This window comes from Grampus griseus, assembly GCF_964374135.1.
Source record: "Grampus griseus genome assembly, chromosome: 11".
NCBI classification, from domain to species: Eukaryota; Metazoa; Chordata; class Mammalia; order Artiodactyla; family Delphinidae; genus Grampus; species Grampus griseus.
In genome coordinates, this window is record NC_139005.1 from 86,691,668 (window position 1) to 86,710,982 (window position 19,315).

Genomic DNA, 19,315 nt, shown 5'->3' on the forward strand with positions numbered 1-19,315 from the left:
ACAGCAAAGTGATTCAGTTTATTTTTCCAGATTCTTTTCCATTCTAGGTTATTATAAGATATTGAACATAGTTCCCTGTGCTATACAGTAAATCCTTTGTTTATGTACTTTATGTATAGTAGTTTGTATTATTAATCCCATACTCCTAATTTATCCCTCCCTCCCTCTCTTTTCCCCTCTGGGAGCCATAAGTCTGTTTTCTATGTCTGTGAGTCTGTTTCTGTTTGTATTATTTTTTTAGATTCCACATAAAGTGATATCATGTAATATTTCTCTGAGTTACTTCATTCAATATGATCATCTCTAGGTCCATCCATGTTGCTGTAAATGGCAATATTTCATTCTTTTTATGGCTGAGTAGTATTCCATTGTGTGTGTGTGTGTGTATATATATACACACACACACATATGTCACATCTTCTTTATCCATTCATCTGTTGATGGACACTTAGGTTGCTTCCATGTCTTGGCTATTGTAAATAGTGTTGCTATGAACATTGGGGTGCATGTATCTTTTCAAATTAGAGTTTTCACCTTTTCCAGATATATGCCCAGAAGTGAGATTGCTAGATCATATGGTATCTCTATTTTTAATTTTTTAAGGAACCTCCATACTGTTCTCCATAGTGGCTGTACCAATTTACATTCCCACCAACAGTGTACTAGGGTTCCCTTTTCTCCACACCCTCTCCAGCATTTAGCCAAAGAGGTTCACTTATAGGTGAACTTCCCCTTAGTCTCTTATCCTGCACGACTGACAGGCCCATGTGCTAATAGCAGTAGAGACCAAAGCAAGAATTAAGAGTCTCCAGACCAGGCAGATTGTCTCAAACGTCCTATTTTAAAAGTCAGTGAATACTGCCCTGTAAAGAAAGGACTACAGTTTCCCGTTCATAATGAGTTTTACTCTCAGGCTAACTTCACAGAAATTCTCTCCTTCCTTCTTCAAAGCCCTGTTAGAGTTTGGCAAAGGTAGCAATTAATATACCCACGAGTCAGATGAGAAAACTGAGGCCCAAAGAGGTGAAGAAATTCGACTCAGTAGCCATCATCATGTCCAAACTGGAAAGTTGCACTTTCGTTGGAAAGTCAGACTTCTCTTGCTTGGATCCCTAGCACTGATATTCAGTGCACAGCATGACTCTCTAATATTAGAGACTAGGGGTAGGATTGGATGTCATTTGATATCATGACTGGGATCCAGGAACTCCTCAATCTTACCCTGTTATTCATCCCTCTTTCCAAGAGCTTCCTGAGGGTCTGTTAGCACAAAAAACAATGGCAAATGGGACTAAGGACGGCATTTTATTATAGGCAGAGCAGTGGCCTTCCCCATTAGGAAATATGGCCCAATGATTTGGACTCAGAGCAACCATATGATCGCTTTGTCTGCCCTTGGGATAGAGGGAGGCCGAGGCAGAGGGCAGGCAGAGGAAACTGACATGTGGGGAGCAAGTGTGGCTAAGGGTTAACCTTTGATGCCATCTCTAGTCCAGACTGTGGGAAAAGGGTCAACTTTTTGGAAACCAGAACTGAGAACATGTAAATTTGGAAGCTATGGGGTAAGCCAAGGTGGGTCATAAAACCAGGGAGGAGAAAGTGAGGCTACAGAAGGAGAAGAATGAAACTGGCATGCAAGGAGGAGCAGAAAAGAGGGACTGGGTCCTACTTTTCCAGTTTCTGGTTGCAACTGCACGGCCAGCTACATTTCCTCTTCTGGGAACTTCGAAGAAATTCCCCCTTTGTGCTTAAGCTAACAGGTGGGTTTCTGTTCCTTATACCCATTCTGTCATTCTCTTAACTAAGAGAAAAACAACCAAATAAAGAAGCAACGTCCCAGTTCAGTTCAGTTCATGGCAATTTATTTAATTTAAAAATAAAAACAGAAACAAAAACAAAAAACAAATCAGTTTCCAATGAAAATACAAACACTTTGGGTGGTTATCCAGCTTTTTTTTTTCCCCTGTAGGCTGTCCTGGGCTCAAACCAATCAAATGAATGAAAACCAATTTTGACTGGAGACATAAAGCATGTTGCACCGTTTAAATTACACCAATATATTATTATAATACCTTTGAAATGCCTTTCAGACCAATAAATAAAAAAAGACAAATTCAAATAAAAAAGTCAACTTTTTATTACCAAAAAAAAAAATAGAAATTAAATAAAAGTCACAACACGGATTAAAAAAAATGTGCAGTCAAGTTTCTCTCTTTTTTTTTTTCTTCTAGGAATGATACCATGCCAGTAAATCCCTACAGAACATTTCCAGTTTGGCAATAAGCAGTCAGTCAGTCATTCACATTTGTACTCAAGACCGCAGGCGTGGCCAACACTCACCAGAGTCTCACCCTGAAAGATGCACCTTGCCATCTGCAGAAGCAGCACCTTGTAACAGGGATGGAAATTCAGAGAGTACTTGGCATTTTCATTTTGCCTGGGGTCTTGAAGCACTTCCTGAAAACTGATCATGCCTTGAAATTTACCTGTAACAAGAAGTATAAGTCTACTCCTTTGGCAGATGTGTAAACTAAGACACTGAAAGGCCCACAGAGGCAAGGAAAGGACCAGGAGAGCTGACCTTGAATCTCCTGCTTGGTCCACCAGGTCATCAAAGTGTCTCTCACTTGTAATTCCATGGAAATGAATCAAGCATAATTTCCTTGGCTGGGATTGGCTGGAAGGGATGATAGGACTTAATCAGGAAGCAAGGGAGCTGCTTTGAGGGCCTGTCCCTCTATTCCAAGTTTTTCCTTAAAAGGACAGAGTCAGCATCACGTCCAGAATCAGAGGATGTTAGCAGAATGTCAGAACTAGGCAAGGCCTGAGAGACCAGCTACTCTACCCCTCCAGCCCTCACTGAAGGGAAAACTCAGCCCCGGAGATACTGCAGGTGCCTAAGGCCACCAGCACACCAGGATTAAACTCAGGGTCTCTTCCTCTGAGTGGAGGACTGTCTTTACCACAATCCACTGTCTGGTTCTACTGACAAAAGAGAACATACATGTGTTTTGGGGGCGGGGGTAGAATGACGTTCCTTAATAGTGTCATTTGTACTTGAAGATTGTAAGGATGGAAAATACCAAACAGACACAATCACTTGGGCAAGAGGAAACTACACCAACCAGTAGGTAGGTGTTATACCTAAGTCATACTGACAGCTACCAACCAGGCTGGCTGCCATGCGTGAGGCGCCAGCAGTGTGGCAGTGCAGGCTGTCCAGAAGAGGTTGCGTAAAATGAGACAACGAGGGAGCTTTAGAGATTGCAGAATGCCCTCCGCGCACCCACACGCCCCATACAGTTTGCTAGCTACGGAATTTTTTTCCCTTTGAACCTATCTTGGAGTTCAGGAAGGAGGTGGAATTGAATGAAGGGAAACCGGAAAGCTTCCCATATTACACTACTCAGCTCAACCCGAACGGACGCACAAGCCAAAGCCCCAGAGCTGGTGACAAGGGGAGAAATGGAGCCATCTCCTTAGGGAAAAGGGCAGTTTCATTCTAATCAATGTTCTTAGTACCTGAAGGTGAATGCCTTCTCTTCTCCCCATGAACTATGATCTGTTGGTTTTCCCCAAAATACCCCCAAGACTAGTTCTCCTTAAATGTCTAGCTGGCTTTCAGAAGTCAGCCATCCTGAAACAAAAGTTTCAATTAGCTGGGGCCAGTAGAACCTGAAGTTGTCCCAAATCCCAAATAAGACCATTAATTCCAAACTCGGTATCTGAAGATGCCCCACTGTGGGCGTGACATCTGATCACCTGTAATCCGGGTGTCTAGAAGTTACACTATGTTAGCTATGTTACTTTTCAAGCTAAGAGTCCTGTCACACCTCTTTTCTGCCTCCTCCAGAACCATCTGGAGGACTTCCAGGGAAGTGTTCCCTCTCCGCTCTGCTTCCTCCCAACCCACTCTGCTCTTGAAGCACCTTATTCATCTGAGTGGCTGGAACGCTCCCCCTAAAGCCTAGGAGTTCTAGGCAGGTAGGACACAGAATACCTAGATTCGTACGGGGAAACACCTTCCGCCTGACTTAACCTTTCCTCATCCAAATACCCCACCTACACACTAACTCCCTAGAAGGAAACTCGCCTACCTCTGAGGATTCTACCCTTAGTGGATGGGGAAACCGTTTGCTACGAGTAAACAAGGTTAATGGTTGAGCGAGTTACTCCTTTGGGGACTATGGACGATATCACATCCAATTCAAAACATTCACACAGGTCAGAACCCACAAGGCAGCATTCCAGTTAATATTGAGATGTTAAAGAAATGGACAAGTTGTCCCCTTGCTGGTGTGGATCAACTTCCACTCATCTGCAAAAGATCACAGAGGGTTCCAAGCTCTGTTATACACCATAGTTTTGACCTCTGACACCACCTCTTTTTCCCTGTCTACCCTTGGAGGTTGTGCTGAAGAGCCAGGAAGACACCAGGAAAGAAGAGGCAGACAACAGAAAGCCAAAAAATCACCATGGGCTGGCTCTAAGTCCTTAGCAGTGTTCAGAGCACTCTCTCTCTGACCAAGGCCCTGTCTTCCATTCAAGGCAGAGTAGCAAATTAACAAATGCCACACGAGTGGCATGAAAGAGATAACATAGATCCCACGGGATCTACACTAGCACTCCCAGGGCTTAGCCAGGTCAAGGATGGCAACTACACGGCAAGAGTGCTACTGCACCCCTTCCCATCTCCATGGCAGCCATTACTATTCAATCACAGCACTCCTTCCCACTGTCTGGGCTACTCAAACCAGCACACCCAGCAGCCCCTATCCATCGATTACCGATTCAAGCTCAGATGAAATCTACGTGCCCACCCCCTGCAGGCAGACCAAGCCTGCTAACGCGCGAGGAGAGAAGGAGCGAGCTCTGAGTTCACTCAGAGCAGATGGCCCCAGTCTGTCTTGCCCTCCTCCAGAAGCACGTGGACGACTTCTAGGGAAACGTTTCCTCTCCCATATGCTCCCTCCCCACCCCCTAAGTGCTGGCCAACACCACCTCCCCTGGACTCTAGGAGGTGCCGTAAAGCAAATGCCAATGAGGATCCCACTTCTGACTGGCAGTTGGCAGGACTGGCCAAGAGCCCACTTCTCCCTCATACGCACTGGCTCAAGGCTGCAAATTTGGCCAAAGCAAGACAGCACCGATCCTTTTTCAGTCTGTTGTCATGGCCAGCGAAGAGGTAACCAGCTCTGTCCATAGCCCAGTCACCACTCCCACTCCTCCCTTGTACCCACCCCGACCCACCCCTGCACCCTGGGGAGCTAGTTCAGTTTGTTACAGATCTCCAGCGCTTTCTTGTAGACCTGAGTCACATCGTCCATGTCCGTGAGGAGGGAGAAGCTGCTGTCTCCCAGCCGGTTCCGGTACCGCTTCAGGTACTGGGGCCGGGGCCGGTTCTGGAGCCCCTCAAAGTCCTGGATCTGGAGGAAGTTTTCGGCAGAGACGCAGCTGCGGATGCGCTGGCGGGCAGGGCGATTCTCCTGCAAGTCGAGCAAGTCGAAGGAGTCGCTGGACAGGACGCTGTCGTCGCTGATGACGCTGGAAGGCCGGCTGTAGCTCCGGGAGAGGCCCTCGGCAGGGATGCCGGGCTCCAGCAAGGATTCCAGTGTGGGCATTTCGGGGCTGGCCAGGGCCGGGTCCATGGTGCCCTCTGAGTACTTGCTGCTGTGTTTCAAGATGCCCTTCCTGTGGCAGGAGAGGCTGTGGGACGTCACCCTGGCCGGATCCGGGGGGCTCGGGGAGGGGATGCCGCCACCCAGCCCATCGTTACTGTCCAGCAGCTCCGAAGACTCGCTGCGTTCCGGGGACGAGTAGTAACCCGATTCTCTCTGCTGGGTCTTTTTCAAGATGCCTTTCTTGGGCATCGTGGCCGACTGTTTGGGGCTGAGTTTAGCGGGCACCTCCGCCTCGGGGGCGCTTGGCAGGGGCACGGCAGTCCGGCACAAGTCCTGCTCCAGCTTGAAAGCGGGGGGTAAGGCAGGGCTGACGACGCCTTCGATGAAGCCGGTGCTGTGAGAGCGATGCTCGCTGTTGCTCCGCTTCTTCAGGATCCCTTTGGGCCGCTTGGAGCTCACCTTGGATGGGCTCTCAGGCACCGAGTCCTGGCCGGACTGAGCAAAGTCGCTCTCCTTCTTGGACTTCTTCAACGACCGCTGCCGCTCCAGCATGACCTCGGGGGCCCCGGGTTTGGCCAAGCCCTTAATTTTGGCTTCGGCCTCAGCCTGTAGCCCTGTGGAACGGTGGTGCCAGTCGATAATGCGGGCCAAGAGTGGGGACTCGGCGCTGTGAAGGGCATCGCAGTCGCAGACGCTGCTCTTGTAGCCCCAGTTCACCCACCAGTGGTTGGCAATGTCCTCGATGGTGGCCCGGCGGTCGGGGTTCACCATCAACATCCACCGAATGAGGCCTCGGGCATCTGTGGGACAAGAAGCAGAAGGAACGGTACATTTTACGGGAGTTTTGGGCTTTCCAAAGCGGACGCTCCGGGGGCGCAAAGGAGACACACTCATTTGAGGAAAAGGCCAAATGGAGCCCTGGTGCAGCCACGCCATGGAGCAGGAAGCCGTAGCCTTCCAGACTGTCCATCAGGAAGCGTCATCAGGACTCAGAGCCACAGGCCAGTGGGCTATCAGAGCCCGGCATGTTTCTCCACGCTACTGACGGAATGTCAGACTGCTGACTTTCCATCAACTCAGATCTGTATAAAATGGGGAAGGCCAGGTAACCAGGAAAGAATCCAGACCTGACCCCAAGCAGGGCCCCACCATTCCTTTGGCGGATATCATTTTACTAAATGGGAAAACAGGTATAGATTACCATGGCTTTTAGTTCTCCAAAGTTAGGTTTATATAAACACACAGCGCTCAGGTCACCAGGAAAATGTGTCAGCACAAAAAGGAAATTTAGGGCTGAGACGGCAAGGAAAAGGCTTCTCATCAGAGAGGGAGAGACAGAGAAGGATGGAGAGGTGTTCACACCTGGCACGCCTGGGCCTTGAGAGGGGGCCATCCCCAAGGTTGGCCGGGCCTTGGCCAGGCTCGGAATCCCACACCCAAGTGCTCACCTCCTGTCCCTCTCTGACATAAGCCATAGCCTACCAAGCTGTCAGATCAGGGAGCTGATCTCTATCTGCTATCCGTTTACGGCCTGTCTGAAAAACTCCATTTGTCAATTTCTGCTGCCAAAGAATTAGGGGAAAGCCCCAAAGGGATGTTGAGGAGGCCACAGGAACCAACAGACTCTCACAGCTTATAAATCGCCTTTTAAGATCAAACCGTGCTCCCCAAATGGGGGTTGAATTATATCGTGGGAAGGCGCCACCTCCCCTCAGCTACTTATGTAGCTAATGAGTAGCTGGCCGGGACCTGGCAATGGAGCCAGGGGTGAGCTGCAGCCCTGAAAAGTAACAGGATGTTCATTCATTCAGTCAATAAATATTTTCTGAACCCCTGTAGTGTACCAGAAACTGTGTTGACACAAGTTAGCTGGTCAGGCAAAAAGCCTGCCATAGATTTCACCCTGAATTTGCTAAAAACAAACAAACAAACAAAAATACTCGGGTTAGCTCATTGAAAAAATGTACAGATATAGATATCTGCATATCTATACCTGTTTATACATATGAAATACTCAGTGCTCATTATTCACAGATTCTGTATTTGTAAATTCGCCTACTCATTAAAATGTATTTGGAACCCCCAAATCAATACTCAAGGTGCTTTCCACGAACTGGCCAAAAATGTGAATTACCCCCCCCACACACAATGCGCATGTGTGTTCCCAGCTGAAGCAGAACCAGGTGACAAGGCACTGCCTTCTTGTTTCTGCTCTCATGCCGTAAGCAAGTGTCCTTTTCACAGTCCGTTTAGTTCATGCTTTTCACATATTTGCACTTTTTATTGGTGATTTCACTGTTTAAAATGGCCCCCAAGCGTGGTGCTGAAGTGCTATCTGGGGATTCTAAGGCCAAGAAGGCAGTGATGTACCTTACGGAGAAAACATGTGAGCCAGATAAGCCTCATTCAGGCACGAGTTAAAGTGCTGTTGGCCGTAAGTTCGATGTTCATAAATCAACAATATATTTTAAATGAGGCGTCTTTAAACAGAAATATACATAAAACAAGGATATGGATTGATCAGTTGACAAAAACGTTGTGACCAGAGGCTCCCAGGAGTCGAGCCCTGTATTTCCCTATGAGCAGTGCTTCAGTATTCACAAACTCAGCGTTCATAGCAATGTTATAGGACACAACTGCGGCAAATAATGAGAATCAACCGTGTGTGTGTGTGTATACACATGTGGGATGCGCGGACTGCAATATACGATGTGTCTGTTAACCACATTCCAAATATGGCCACCTGTACACACCCCTTCTGCACTCAAACAATGCTCTCCCATCAAGAGATGGAGCTTATGGCCTTGGTCGCTTTGACCAATAGAACGTGGCAGAAGTGACATCATCTGGCTTCCAAGCAGACGTTAAGAAGGCCTGGCAGCTGCTTCTTCCTCCATCTTCGAGCCCTGAGCTGCTATGTAAGAAGTCCACGCTCCTTCCTAGAGAGAGAGGCCTGGGGAGGCAGCTCATGGGGAGAGAGCCCACACAGAGGGGCCCCGAGGTGTCCCCACAATCGGCCCCAACTCCAGCTACCATCTGATTGCAACTGTAGGAGAAACCCAAGGCAGGCCAGAAAAGCTCTAACCAATCCAGGGAATCAAGAGATAACGGCTAATAGATGTTGGTTAAACTGCTGAGTTTGTTTGGGTGTGGGAGCGGGATGGGATAGACTTGCTCTGTGGTAACAGGTCATGAAACAGCACCCATGCACCACACCCCCCGGCCAGGGCAAGGTGTGCAGAAGAGCAGCTGCCACCCTTAGAGTCTACTGAGGGGGTCTCATGTCTACGTGGACTGGAAGGGACTTCACGTAATACCTTTTCCAAAATGTGAATTTACAGTGGAGAAACAGAATCTAAACAGGGTAAGGGCCTTGCCCAAGTTCACACAGCAAGCAAACAGGACTCCTAGCCAGCAGAGTAGAACAACTGTTCTGGAAATATCACAGTGGGAAGGTTTGGGGAAAGCGGCCTAATAAGCCAGCTCTGCCGGAAGGCAAAGATCTGGGGGGAAGAAAGAGGAAAAGCAGGAGTCTTCTTACAGACATGGACACAAAAGCAGAAAGCGTGAGCTGGCCTCGCCCGGCTTAGCCGCCGACCCTCCGTGGGCACACACCTGAGGGCTGCGTGGGCTCCCGGTACTCTCCGCTGCTGATCTGCCGAATGAGGTTTTTGTGATCGAAACCATCGAAGGGCATCGTTCCATACACGAGAGTGTAAAGCAACACGCCCAGGGCCCAGCTGTCCACCTGGAGCAGAGAGACAGACATATAGGAGCTGGGAAGCAGATTCCCTTCCAAACCATTAGCATCACAGACCACGAGCAGCCACCCTCAATGACCCCAGGAATGGAATTTAGCACCTGGCAGACAGGTTCCCACCACAGCCTGACACCTGATATGCAGTGCACCTGGGGCCTGTTTCAGAGCCTGACTTTTTCGTTGCAAACTGAGACCAACGGTTCCAACCCATAGGAGAACTTTCTTGAACAGACGATATTCTTTGATCCTCACTCTAATTTTGTGAAACAGGTAGGGGCCCCGGATTATTTTCAGCCCTATTTGGCAGATGAGAATACTGAGGCCCAAGGAAGTTAAATGGTTTCTCCAGAGGCCCCTCCCCATCCCAGTGATGGAGGTAAGACTGGAACGTGGGGTTCTTGACTCCTAACCCAGGAATCCTGCACCTTCTTCAAAGGGATCAGGGGTTGCAAACTCAAATGCTTACAAGAGCCAGGCAGACAACAAACGTGAACAAAGAAAGAGAGACGGTGGGGTACCACGTGGAGTGTTGGTTTGAAGACAAACTGTAGAGGGCATTCACCCATCTTACATAGGCAGCCTCCTCTGGCTAGTTGCTGTCACATAGTAATATAGGCCCAGCACTGCTAGATCCTTTGTTTTTTCAAGAGAAGTCAGAAAACGGACTTTTATGTGAAATCTCCCATTTATTAAATGTTCGATTTTTTTTTAGAAAGATGGCCAAATAAAGCACTCTTGCTGGCCAGATTACAGGCTGCCAGCTTGTAACCTCAGAAACGGATCATCGAGGATCAAAGCAGCATTCATTATCTGTGATAAATTTACAGTGTCAGGTTTCTGCAATGTTGTATATTGGACCTTAGGCTCCTCCCTTACATTCTTGTTTTGGAAAGACTTTCTCCTTACTGCAAGTGATGGAGGCTCTTGGCATCCGTCTCTTTACCCTCTAGCCCTGCCCCAAACACTCTCAAACAGATAAATACTTGGAAGGAAACATTTCAACCCACTGAATGGCTGCTACTTAAGGTATCCTGAGTGGATGAATCTCTCTATAAATAGAACTATCTCTTTAAAAATGAATAATCAGTCACAACTCACCCATTTTCAAAACGATATTTTCACATACCTGTGTCTTACAGTGGCCCTGAAAGCTTTAGGCACACAGAGAAAATGTATTTCTCATGAATCAGAAGATGCAATTAAATGTATTTCCTTGATCAGAAATACATGCTGTCAAAGATACACGCAAAAAGGTTCGCTGCAGAGTGAGGCTGTTTGCTTTCTGTTCTGCTTGTCTTATTACAATAGGGAACAACTGAAAACAATCTGTCTAACACTAGGGAAGTGATTAAATAAATTACAGTATATTCATACAATAAAACATCATGTCATCGTTAAAAACCATGTTTTCAGTAATAACAAATTCAGAAAAGTCACAATTAAGTTAGTAATAAAAGGAGAGATGTACACCTATAATAGTGACCTCAATTGTTTGAAATACAAGATCTACACTGGAAAAAAAAGCCTAAGAAGAAGTCACATAAATATTACGTGGTTATCTCTTGTGGGGAGATCGCAGGCAACTTTATTTTCTCTTTTAGGCTGTTCTGGATTTTTCTCCCAGGTGTGTATATTATGGCTTTTATAATCATATAAGGAAACGGTTTTTTGTTTGCTTGCTTTTATGTTTGTTTGGTTTTTTTAAGTATTCCTAGGTTCAGTTCTTTTCTCCTCTCCAGCCCCCCACCGTACACACCAGGCAAGCTGCTCACCTCTGGCCCTCGGTAAGGCCTCCCGTTGACAATTTCGGGAGAGGCATAGAGTGGGCTCCCACAGAACGTTTGCAAGAACTTGTCCTTCTGGTACAGGTTGGAAAGCCCAAAGTCGGCAATCTACAAAGAGGAGCAAGACCCAGGGAGCCTGTTAGCGTTACAGTCAGCGTCTGCATCGGCTCAGCTCACACCACACGGACCAAAGCAGCTGAGGCGCCCCTGCGTGGCTCTGCCAGCTGGGTCACCCTTTTCTTTTTTCTTTTTTTTTTTACTTTATTATTTTTTATTTTTTTTAAACATCTTTATTGGGGTATAATTGCTTTACAATGGTGTGTTAGTTTCTGCTTTATAACAAAGTGAATCACATACATATGTTCCCATATCTCCTCCCTCTTGCGTCTCCCTCCCTCCCACCCTCCCTATCCCACCCCTCCAGGCGGTCACAAAGCACCAAGCTGATCTCCCTGTGCTATGCGGCTGCTTCCCACTAGCTATCTACCTTACGTTTGGTAGCGTATATATGTCCATGTCTCTCTCTCGCTTTGTCACAGCTCACCCTTCCCCCTCCCCATATCCTCAAGTCCGTTCTCTAGTAGGTCTGTGTCTTTATTCCTGTCTTACCCCTAGGTTCTTCATGACATTTTTTTTTTTCTTAAATTCCATATATATGTGTTAGCATACGGTATTTGTCTTTCTCTTTCTGACTTACTTCACTCCGTATGACAGACTCTAGGTCTATCCACCTCATTACAAATAGCTCAATTTAGTTTCTTTTTATGGCTGAGTAATATTCCATTGTATATATGTGCCACATCTTCTTTATCCATTCATCCGATGATGGGCACTTAGGTTGTTTCCATCTCCGGGCTATTGTAAATAGAGCTGCAATGAACATTTTGGTACATGACTCTTTTTGAATTATGGTTTTCTCTGGGTATATGCCCAGTAGTGGGATTGCTGGGTCATATGGTAGTTCTATTTGTAGTTTTTTTAAGGAACCTCCATATTGTTCTCCATAGCTTTTGCACAGCAAAGGAAACCATAAACAAGACCAAAAGACAACCCTCAGAATGGGAAAAAATATTTGCAAATGAAGCAACTGACAAAGGATTAATTTCCAAAATTTACAAGCAGCTGGGTCACCCTTTTCTCTGCAGCCCTGAGCTTTCATGAAAGGATCAGTTGGCATAACTGGGCCAGTGATTCCCGACTGCAGTCCCTGGCACCCACTGCATGCTCTGTTACTTAAAATCACTCCTTGCAAGGACTCTATTTTCACGTCAGTGTAGACTTGTCCTGAGAAATACCCACAGAATCACATGCTCGATGTTTCTGATGAATACTACAGTGTGTAACTATTAATCTGAGATCCGTCCGTCTGTGGCCTACCTAAAGTCTCACTGCCTTCCTCCACAGTGGTGTACGTACCTACCTGTGCACTGGACATCACCACCTTTTATAGACCTATGCACCAATCAGAACTGTATTCTGCCCACCTTGGGACCCTAGATGAAATGGACCCACAGCACCGGGTTCTGAGTCATCACATTGCAGCCCAAACTCTGCCACTAGCCATCTGTGTGACATGGAGCAGGTCCCTTAGCTACTCTGAGCCTCTGTTTACCACCAGAAAATGGAAACCCATGATCCCTATCCTCTTCTGGATCACAGGATTATTGTGAGAATGATTAAAAAAAAAAAAGAATTAATCAAGGTGAACGAAAAAGTGCCTTGAAACTTTGTCTACAAGTTCCAGGCAAATGTTTTCCCTAACCTTGCTTCTCTTGTATCGCACACCCCTTGGAATCACTCTCTTCTCCTTTGGCTTCTTGAAGTGTTTTACTATCCTTTATGGCAGCGCTCTTCTGTGTGTGTGTGCACCTCTTCATATATACATATAATGTATATATGTTACATGCATATATGTACTATCATATATGTATAATGTATATATTATACATGTACATATCATCACATATATCACATACATTCATATAATATATATTACATATGTACTTACATATGTATGTACATATGTATATACAAATATATATATTATATGTATATAAATTCACCTTGCCTACTAGGCTGAGTCCCCCGAGGCAGGTGGCAGGTTCCACATCTGCCCCTCATCTCTGTAACATCCACTGCTTAGCACCTGCCCTCACCCAAGAAACACCTGTCACCAGAATAGGCATTATATTTTGAAAAGCACAAGACAATTAGTAGATAATACAAAATAATAATAGTAAACTTAGTTACCACTTACAGAACAACCTCCAATTATCAGGCATGGTTCTAAGCACCTTACACTCTCTAATCCTATCTAAAATCCCATTCACACAACCATGTGAATGTATTTCATGCCACTGACATGGTACATTTAAAAGTGGTTAAAATGGTAAATTTTATGTTATGGATATTCTATCATAATTTTTTAAAGACCCACTTAACAGATGAGAAAACTGAGGTTTAGGAAAATTAGGTTATTCGTCTCAGGAGAGCTACCTAGCAAGCAACAATGTAAACCGAGTGTCTCTAAAGGTTCAAACCACTGCCCAGCGCTGCCCCTGGGTAATCTGCAAATCTCACCCAGTCTAAGCCAGCCGTCCACGCTGAGCCTCTGCGGACTTCTGCCCTTCCCCAAACTGATTTCCACTTGAAGCTTATAAATAGGATGAGTGATTCACACACAGCCCAGCTGAGGCTCTGTTTTGAAGGCAGCGCCCAGAAGAAGGCTACTTTGTAAAAGTCACCCCTGAATGAACGGAATGGCACTGAAAGCAGCTGGCGCACAACCGCCCTCAGAAAACGCAGTCTCGGGGCTCAGCTTGCACTTAATTGCCCTGAATTCCACTTTCTTATCAAGGACCCTGACTGGCTTGCAGGAAGTTGGTTGCAAGCTTTATGAAGTGTGCCCTGTCAATCAGGACAGGAAGGGACCAGCTGCAGCCCTGGAACATCCCGAGAAGTCGGCTAAGGCAGGACACAGCACTGTGAACGTCGGCGGCATCTGGGGCACTGCATGAGCTTCCAAACACAGGCGCACACACACACACACGTGAGAGGCACCCGCCACCACCACGTGCAAAACCCCCCACACACACCAGGAGTGCTCGAGTCTGGGCATCCCTGCTTTCTTTGTAGCCCTTCTGAGAAGTGTGTTTATGTTACGGCCCACTCCCATCCTCACAGACTAATGTTTATCAGCCTCTCCCAGTTAAACTGTCATTGTTGCTGACATAAGATTAATAGAAATCTAGATTAGTCCCTGTTCTTGGCACTTCAGTGGAAAAGAAATATTAACACACACACACACACACACACACACACACACACAGAGTTCTCCATCCTTGAGCCACTTAAACTTGGGCTGCAGCTCTAAGATTCCACGCCGTATGGAGCTTATATCAACTATAAGACGGGAAATGGCCACTGTATAAAACTTCTCAAAGCCTCAATTTCCCATCTGTAAAATGGAGGTAGGAATAGTATCCAGCCCCACGGTGTCATAGTGAAAATTAAATGATGTAAAGTATGTGCCAATTACTATTTTAAGCATTTTACAAAGTTGGAGCTCAAATACATGTCCCACCTTTAAATCCAACTGGATAGCTTTATTAGCTTCACGATACTCAAAACAATACTGGTTTTCCATTGGAGGTAATTATGTAAGGTTTCTTTTTCAAATACACATGATTTCTTAAGTGAATTGCACTAAATAAAAGTATTAAAGTGAAATAGCACAGAAGATACTAGGAAAAGGCAAAATCCATGAAGAGAACAAAAGAAAAGACATTTGGGAAATTTGGGAAATAATGATTTTAAACATAATAAAACAAAAAGGAATCCCAGAAAGGGTTCCAACCTGGAAGAGTCGTAAGCGGTGAACTAATCCTGCCCCTCGCTCTGTAAGTGAAGCACCTGAAGGTTACAGGACTTAAGAAGCTCCGCTGAAGGTCACAGACAGAACAGCTACGTGAACATTGGGTTCTGTGCGATTCTCTGTAACAGAACATCAGTTGTGTATCGAGGGTGACTCCACCAACGAGGCGTCCAGCTTTGCTTTCAAAGTTGTATTTTGCCGACACGCTGGTAACCTTTGGAGAAAGGTAACCACTTTGCTGGTGATGGGCTGTTGCCCTGCCCCGTTCAGAACCACCCTCTGTCCTCACACTGGGCTATTCAGTTCAGCCTGGACTCTGAAAAGGATATCAACACTCATGTCCTTAATTTCTAGAGTTTTTGTTGTTTTCAAACCTTTCTACAGGTGTGCCCTGCTGGATGAAAATCAGAGTTATACAAAGTGGGAAGTGATTATTCACATTTCAAAAGAATTAACCTCACTACAACATGGATGAACTTTGAAGACATTATGCTAAGTGAAACAAACCAGACACAAACCGATAAATATTACAGAATTCCATTTATGTGAGGTACTTAGTGGAGTCAAGTTCATCAAGACAGAAGGTAGAAGGGCGGTTGCCAGGGGCTGGGGGAGGGGGGAACGGGGAGTTAGTGGTGAATGGGCACAGAGTGTCTGGTTGGGAAGATGCAAAAGTTCTGCAGATTCATGGTGGTGATGGTTGCACAACAATGTGAACGTACTTAATGCCACTGGACCGAAAACCTAAAAATGGTAAGCTTTACGTTACATATATTTTACCACCATTTTTTTAAAAGGGGGTTAACCTCGGATCACTGTGAATAATCCCTGCGAGCTCACCCAGCTTGCTGATGACTAACCACTGGGAAAGGATGCTGATGTGGATGATAATAAAAGCAACGGTCTGACAGTCATTTGCAGTGTCTGACAGGAAGTGCACTGCACAGATCAGAGGTTGTGGAGCCAGAAGCACCTGGGGCTAACCCTGGACTTGGCACTGCTAGATCATGGGTGGGAACTGCCACCAATTTCCTCATGGGCAAAATGGGAATAATAATAGAAGCCACCTCTAAAGCTGTTCTGAGGATTGAAGACACGCACGTAAAGCCCCTGGAAGAGCCCTGGTACTGGCTGACTCTATGAACTACAGCCGTTAGGATAACGATGGTGGTTGGTCTAGTTAACAATTGTTTGCGCAGAGCCAATGCCCACCGAAGACCCAAGAGAAATGACTATCATTCATTTCCGAAATAAGCACGTCCAGCATGAGAGGCTGTACCGCACTACAGGAGAAGTAAGGGATGCTGGGTGTGAGTTCAGATCCTGGCCTCGCCTTCTACCGGCTGGACCAGCAACATCAGCACCAGCTGGGAGCCCCACCCCAGACCTACTGAGTCAGCATCTGCATTGTCACACGGTCCCCAGGGGATTCGCTGCACGTCAGTCACTCTGAACCTGTGTTCCTTCAACTGTAAAATGGGGGCGGGGGGTGATGATTATAATGTAACCTACCTCACAGGGCAGATACGAAATCAAATGAATTGATAGATGGAACGTGCCTTAACCCACGCCTTACACATGGTAGGCCTTCGGTCAATGTTAAGCGATCACTACTTTCACCTGAGTCTCAGTTTCCTTTGTTGGAAAAGGGAATTGCAATAGCCTCGACCACACGGTGTTGTGAAAAGCAAAATCAGATTAAATGAGATAATAATAATAACAGCAGCATTGCTACATGCCAGTCATTGTTCTGTGAGCACTACGTATATTAAAACCTAACAACCCAATGAGCAGGGTTCCGCTGTTATCTCCATTTTGCAGATGAGGAAGCTGAGGCCCAGGGCAGGAAAGCGGCTGGCCTGAGGTGTGGGTGAAGAGCTGCACTGGCTGTAAAGCTCCACATTAAGGGGATTTAGTGTTCTCGGGTGGCTGAGGAGGAGACGGGCTTTCTGTGTCACTCTCCAGAAAGACACACTCCATAGCTCTGTCGGGCCCTGGAGTTCATTGCTGTGGCTTTCCCGTGACAGCCTCGCTCAGGTCGTCAGGAAGTGAAGGTACGGAGTGAAATGGTGAGCAAAAGTGAGTGGGGTCAGCTTGTATCGTCAGATCTAAGGTTACACCTCCTCTCGAGAGAGATGGGAAATAACGGATCCCAAGCCATCTGGGGAAGCTCTTCACTGAGGTACCTCCAAGAAGCAGCCTCTCAGGGGACGCGAACACACAATCACCCAGCTCATTCGACCCTGGCAGCCCCGCATGGCTACTCTGGCCACAGTGACTCAGGCAACCTGGCCATGGCCACCATCAGCACTTGGAGAGTCTCCCCCAGGGACAGCTGTCTGCAGGCTGCCTATATACAAGGTAAGGCCAGCTGAAGCAAGGATGAAAAAAGTGGCCTCCCCTTGTGAGTGTGAGGATGCTCTGTTGGATTTAGGGCAAATCTGGGTGGGTGTAGTAGAGAATTTATCAGGTGCCCGGTCTTTGGAGTCAAATAACCTTAGGTTTGTAAGGCAACCCCATTGCTTATTAGCTGCAGGAGCTTCCTCATCTGTAAAATGGGGGTAATCAGACCCACCCCAGTGGAGATATTCTGAGAACCAAATGAAATAAGGCGTGTGGAAGGTCTGCCACAGGGTTCTGGCTTCTAGCAGGGGCTCCAAAAAGGTTACTTTCCTTGTCTAGCCTCCATGCCCTGCCCTGCTCCTGTGCTTGCTGCTCCTTCCCCTTGGAAGCCCATCATCACATCCCTTTCTATCAAACTCCTAGCCATCCTTCAAAACCCAGTTCAATCGCCACTGCCTCGGCAAAAGCTTTCTGATCTGCCCATAGTTCAGACCCACCACTTCCTCCTCAGCACTTCCACGACAGATTACAAAGGGACTATGAGGCACACAGCAGAGTCACCTGGGCCTAAGAGATGAGGATCAGGGAAGGCTTCCTGGAAGAAGAGGCCTTCAAGCTGAAACTCTAAGGAGGGGTAGGAAAAGAGCAGTAGGAAGAGCATTTCAGGCAGAGGCAACTGTGTGTGCAAAGGCCAAAAAGTCTAGTGGATTTGAGGAGTTGTGTCCTAGGCAAGGGAGCTTCTCTGACTGCCCCCCACCCCCCACCCCCTATAGCTCAAATAACACCTGTCATTCCCCATACTCATCCCGCATGGATTTTCATCACCTCCAGAGAATTACACTACGTATTTGTTTATTGCTTGTGTCCCCAACTGGAATTCTAAGTCCATTAGGACAGGTACCTTACCCTCCTCATTCACCTCTGTATCCTTCTCACGGCTCATTATTACTGCTGGTTTAACAACAGCTAGATTCTGAGCTCCAAGAAGACAAGGACCTGGCCATCTGGTTCACTATTAAATTCCCAGCATCCAGCACCATGCCAGGTACACCGTAGGAACTCAGTAAATATTTGTGGTCAAATAAATAGTGCTCACGGGAGGTATTCAATTTGCTGAATGGATAAGTGCAGGAATGGAAGAGTGAATGTAGGCATTCATGGATATGTATGTATACACGCACATACACATAAGTGGACAAATGAACAAACAGATGAATGGATTCATTAATGCATGACTGCAGCATCCTCACATTCATATAGTCAAAGCCCAGAGGCCTGTACCCTGAGCTGCCCTTCTTGGCCTTGTTAAGCCTCGGGGTTTCCATCTTGACTTAGCCCTGGCCATTCAAAGCTGCTCTTCTTATCCACAGCAGCAGGCATTTCCATTGTCATCAGGGGCAACGGGCCATTTCCCCTATGTCCCTCTACTCTGAGCCCTGGGAGCTCACCAAATTCCCAGCCCTCTTTGTGGAGGTCTGCTGACCCTGGTGCCTGGCCCTCTTCTCATTGTCAGGCACTTTTACAGGAGCTGTCTATGGGAATTGTCAGCATTCCATTCTCCCAGATAGTGGGATGTGAATCTGGCCCATTTTTATTAATTGCAAATTAATGCTGTGCTGGGTGTCTATTTTAGTAGACATGCTTCTCCGCAAAGTACAGAATGCAACCCAAAGAAGCACATTGCTCTCATTCTTTCTGCCGACCGACTGTGTGAATATTTTTAGAAGCCACACCCTCGCGCAGTGGCCAGAAAAATAATTCCCAGTGCCAGATGCGCTCTTTGCAAATCAACATCAGGCAGGGAAGGGGAGAGGAACAAGAGCCATGGCTCACACCAAAACTGCAGCGACAAGTTTCAACCAGTAGCATTTTTATAGGTCTTCTGGGCAAAAGCCCTCCACCCTCGAGATACGCAACATGGACCCACATTTTG

General features: G+C 46.7%; 1 protein-coding gene across 1 annotated transcript in view; it reads right to left on the reverse strand.

Moving 5' to 3' along the window:
* Positions 1-1,866: 1,866 nt before the first annotated feature.
* The window catches only part of NUAK1 (NUAK family kinase 1), a gene marked incomplete at its 5' end in the record, with an annotated part of 68,374 nt that continues 50,925 nt past the window's right edge, over positions 1,867-19,315 (reverse strand). Inside the window, 3 exons of the mRNA XM_082666679.1 lie at positions 1,867-6,421; positions 9,237-9,369; positions 11,154-11,273. Of these exons, the coding sequence (XP_082522805.1) occupies positions 5,268-6,421; positions 9,237-9,369; positions 11,154-11,273 (1,407 nt within the window). The 3' untranslated portion in view covers positions 1,867-5,267. The remainder of the gene's footprint in view (positions 6,422-9,236; positions 9,370-11,153; positions 11,274-19,315) is intronic.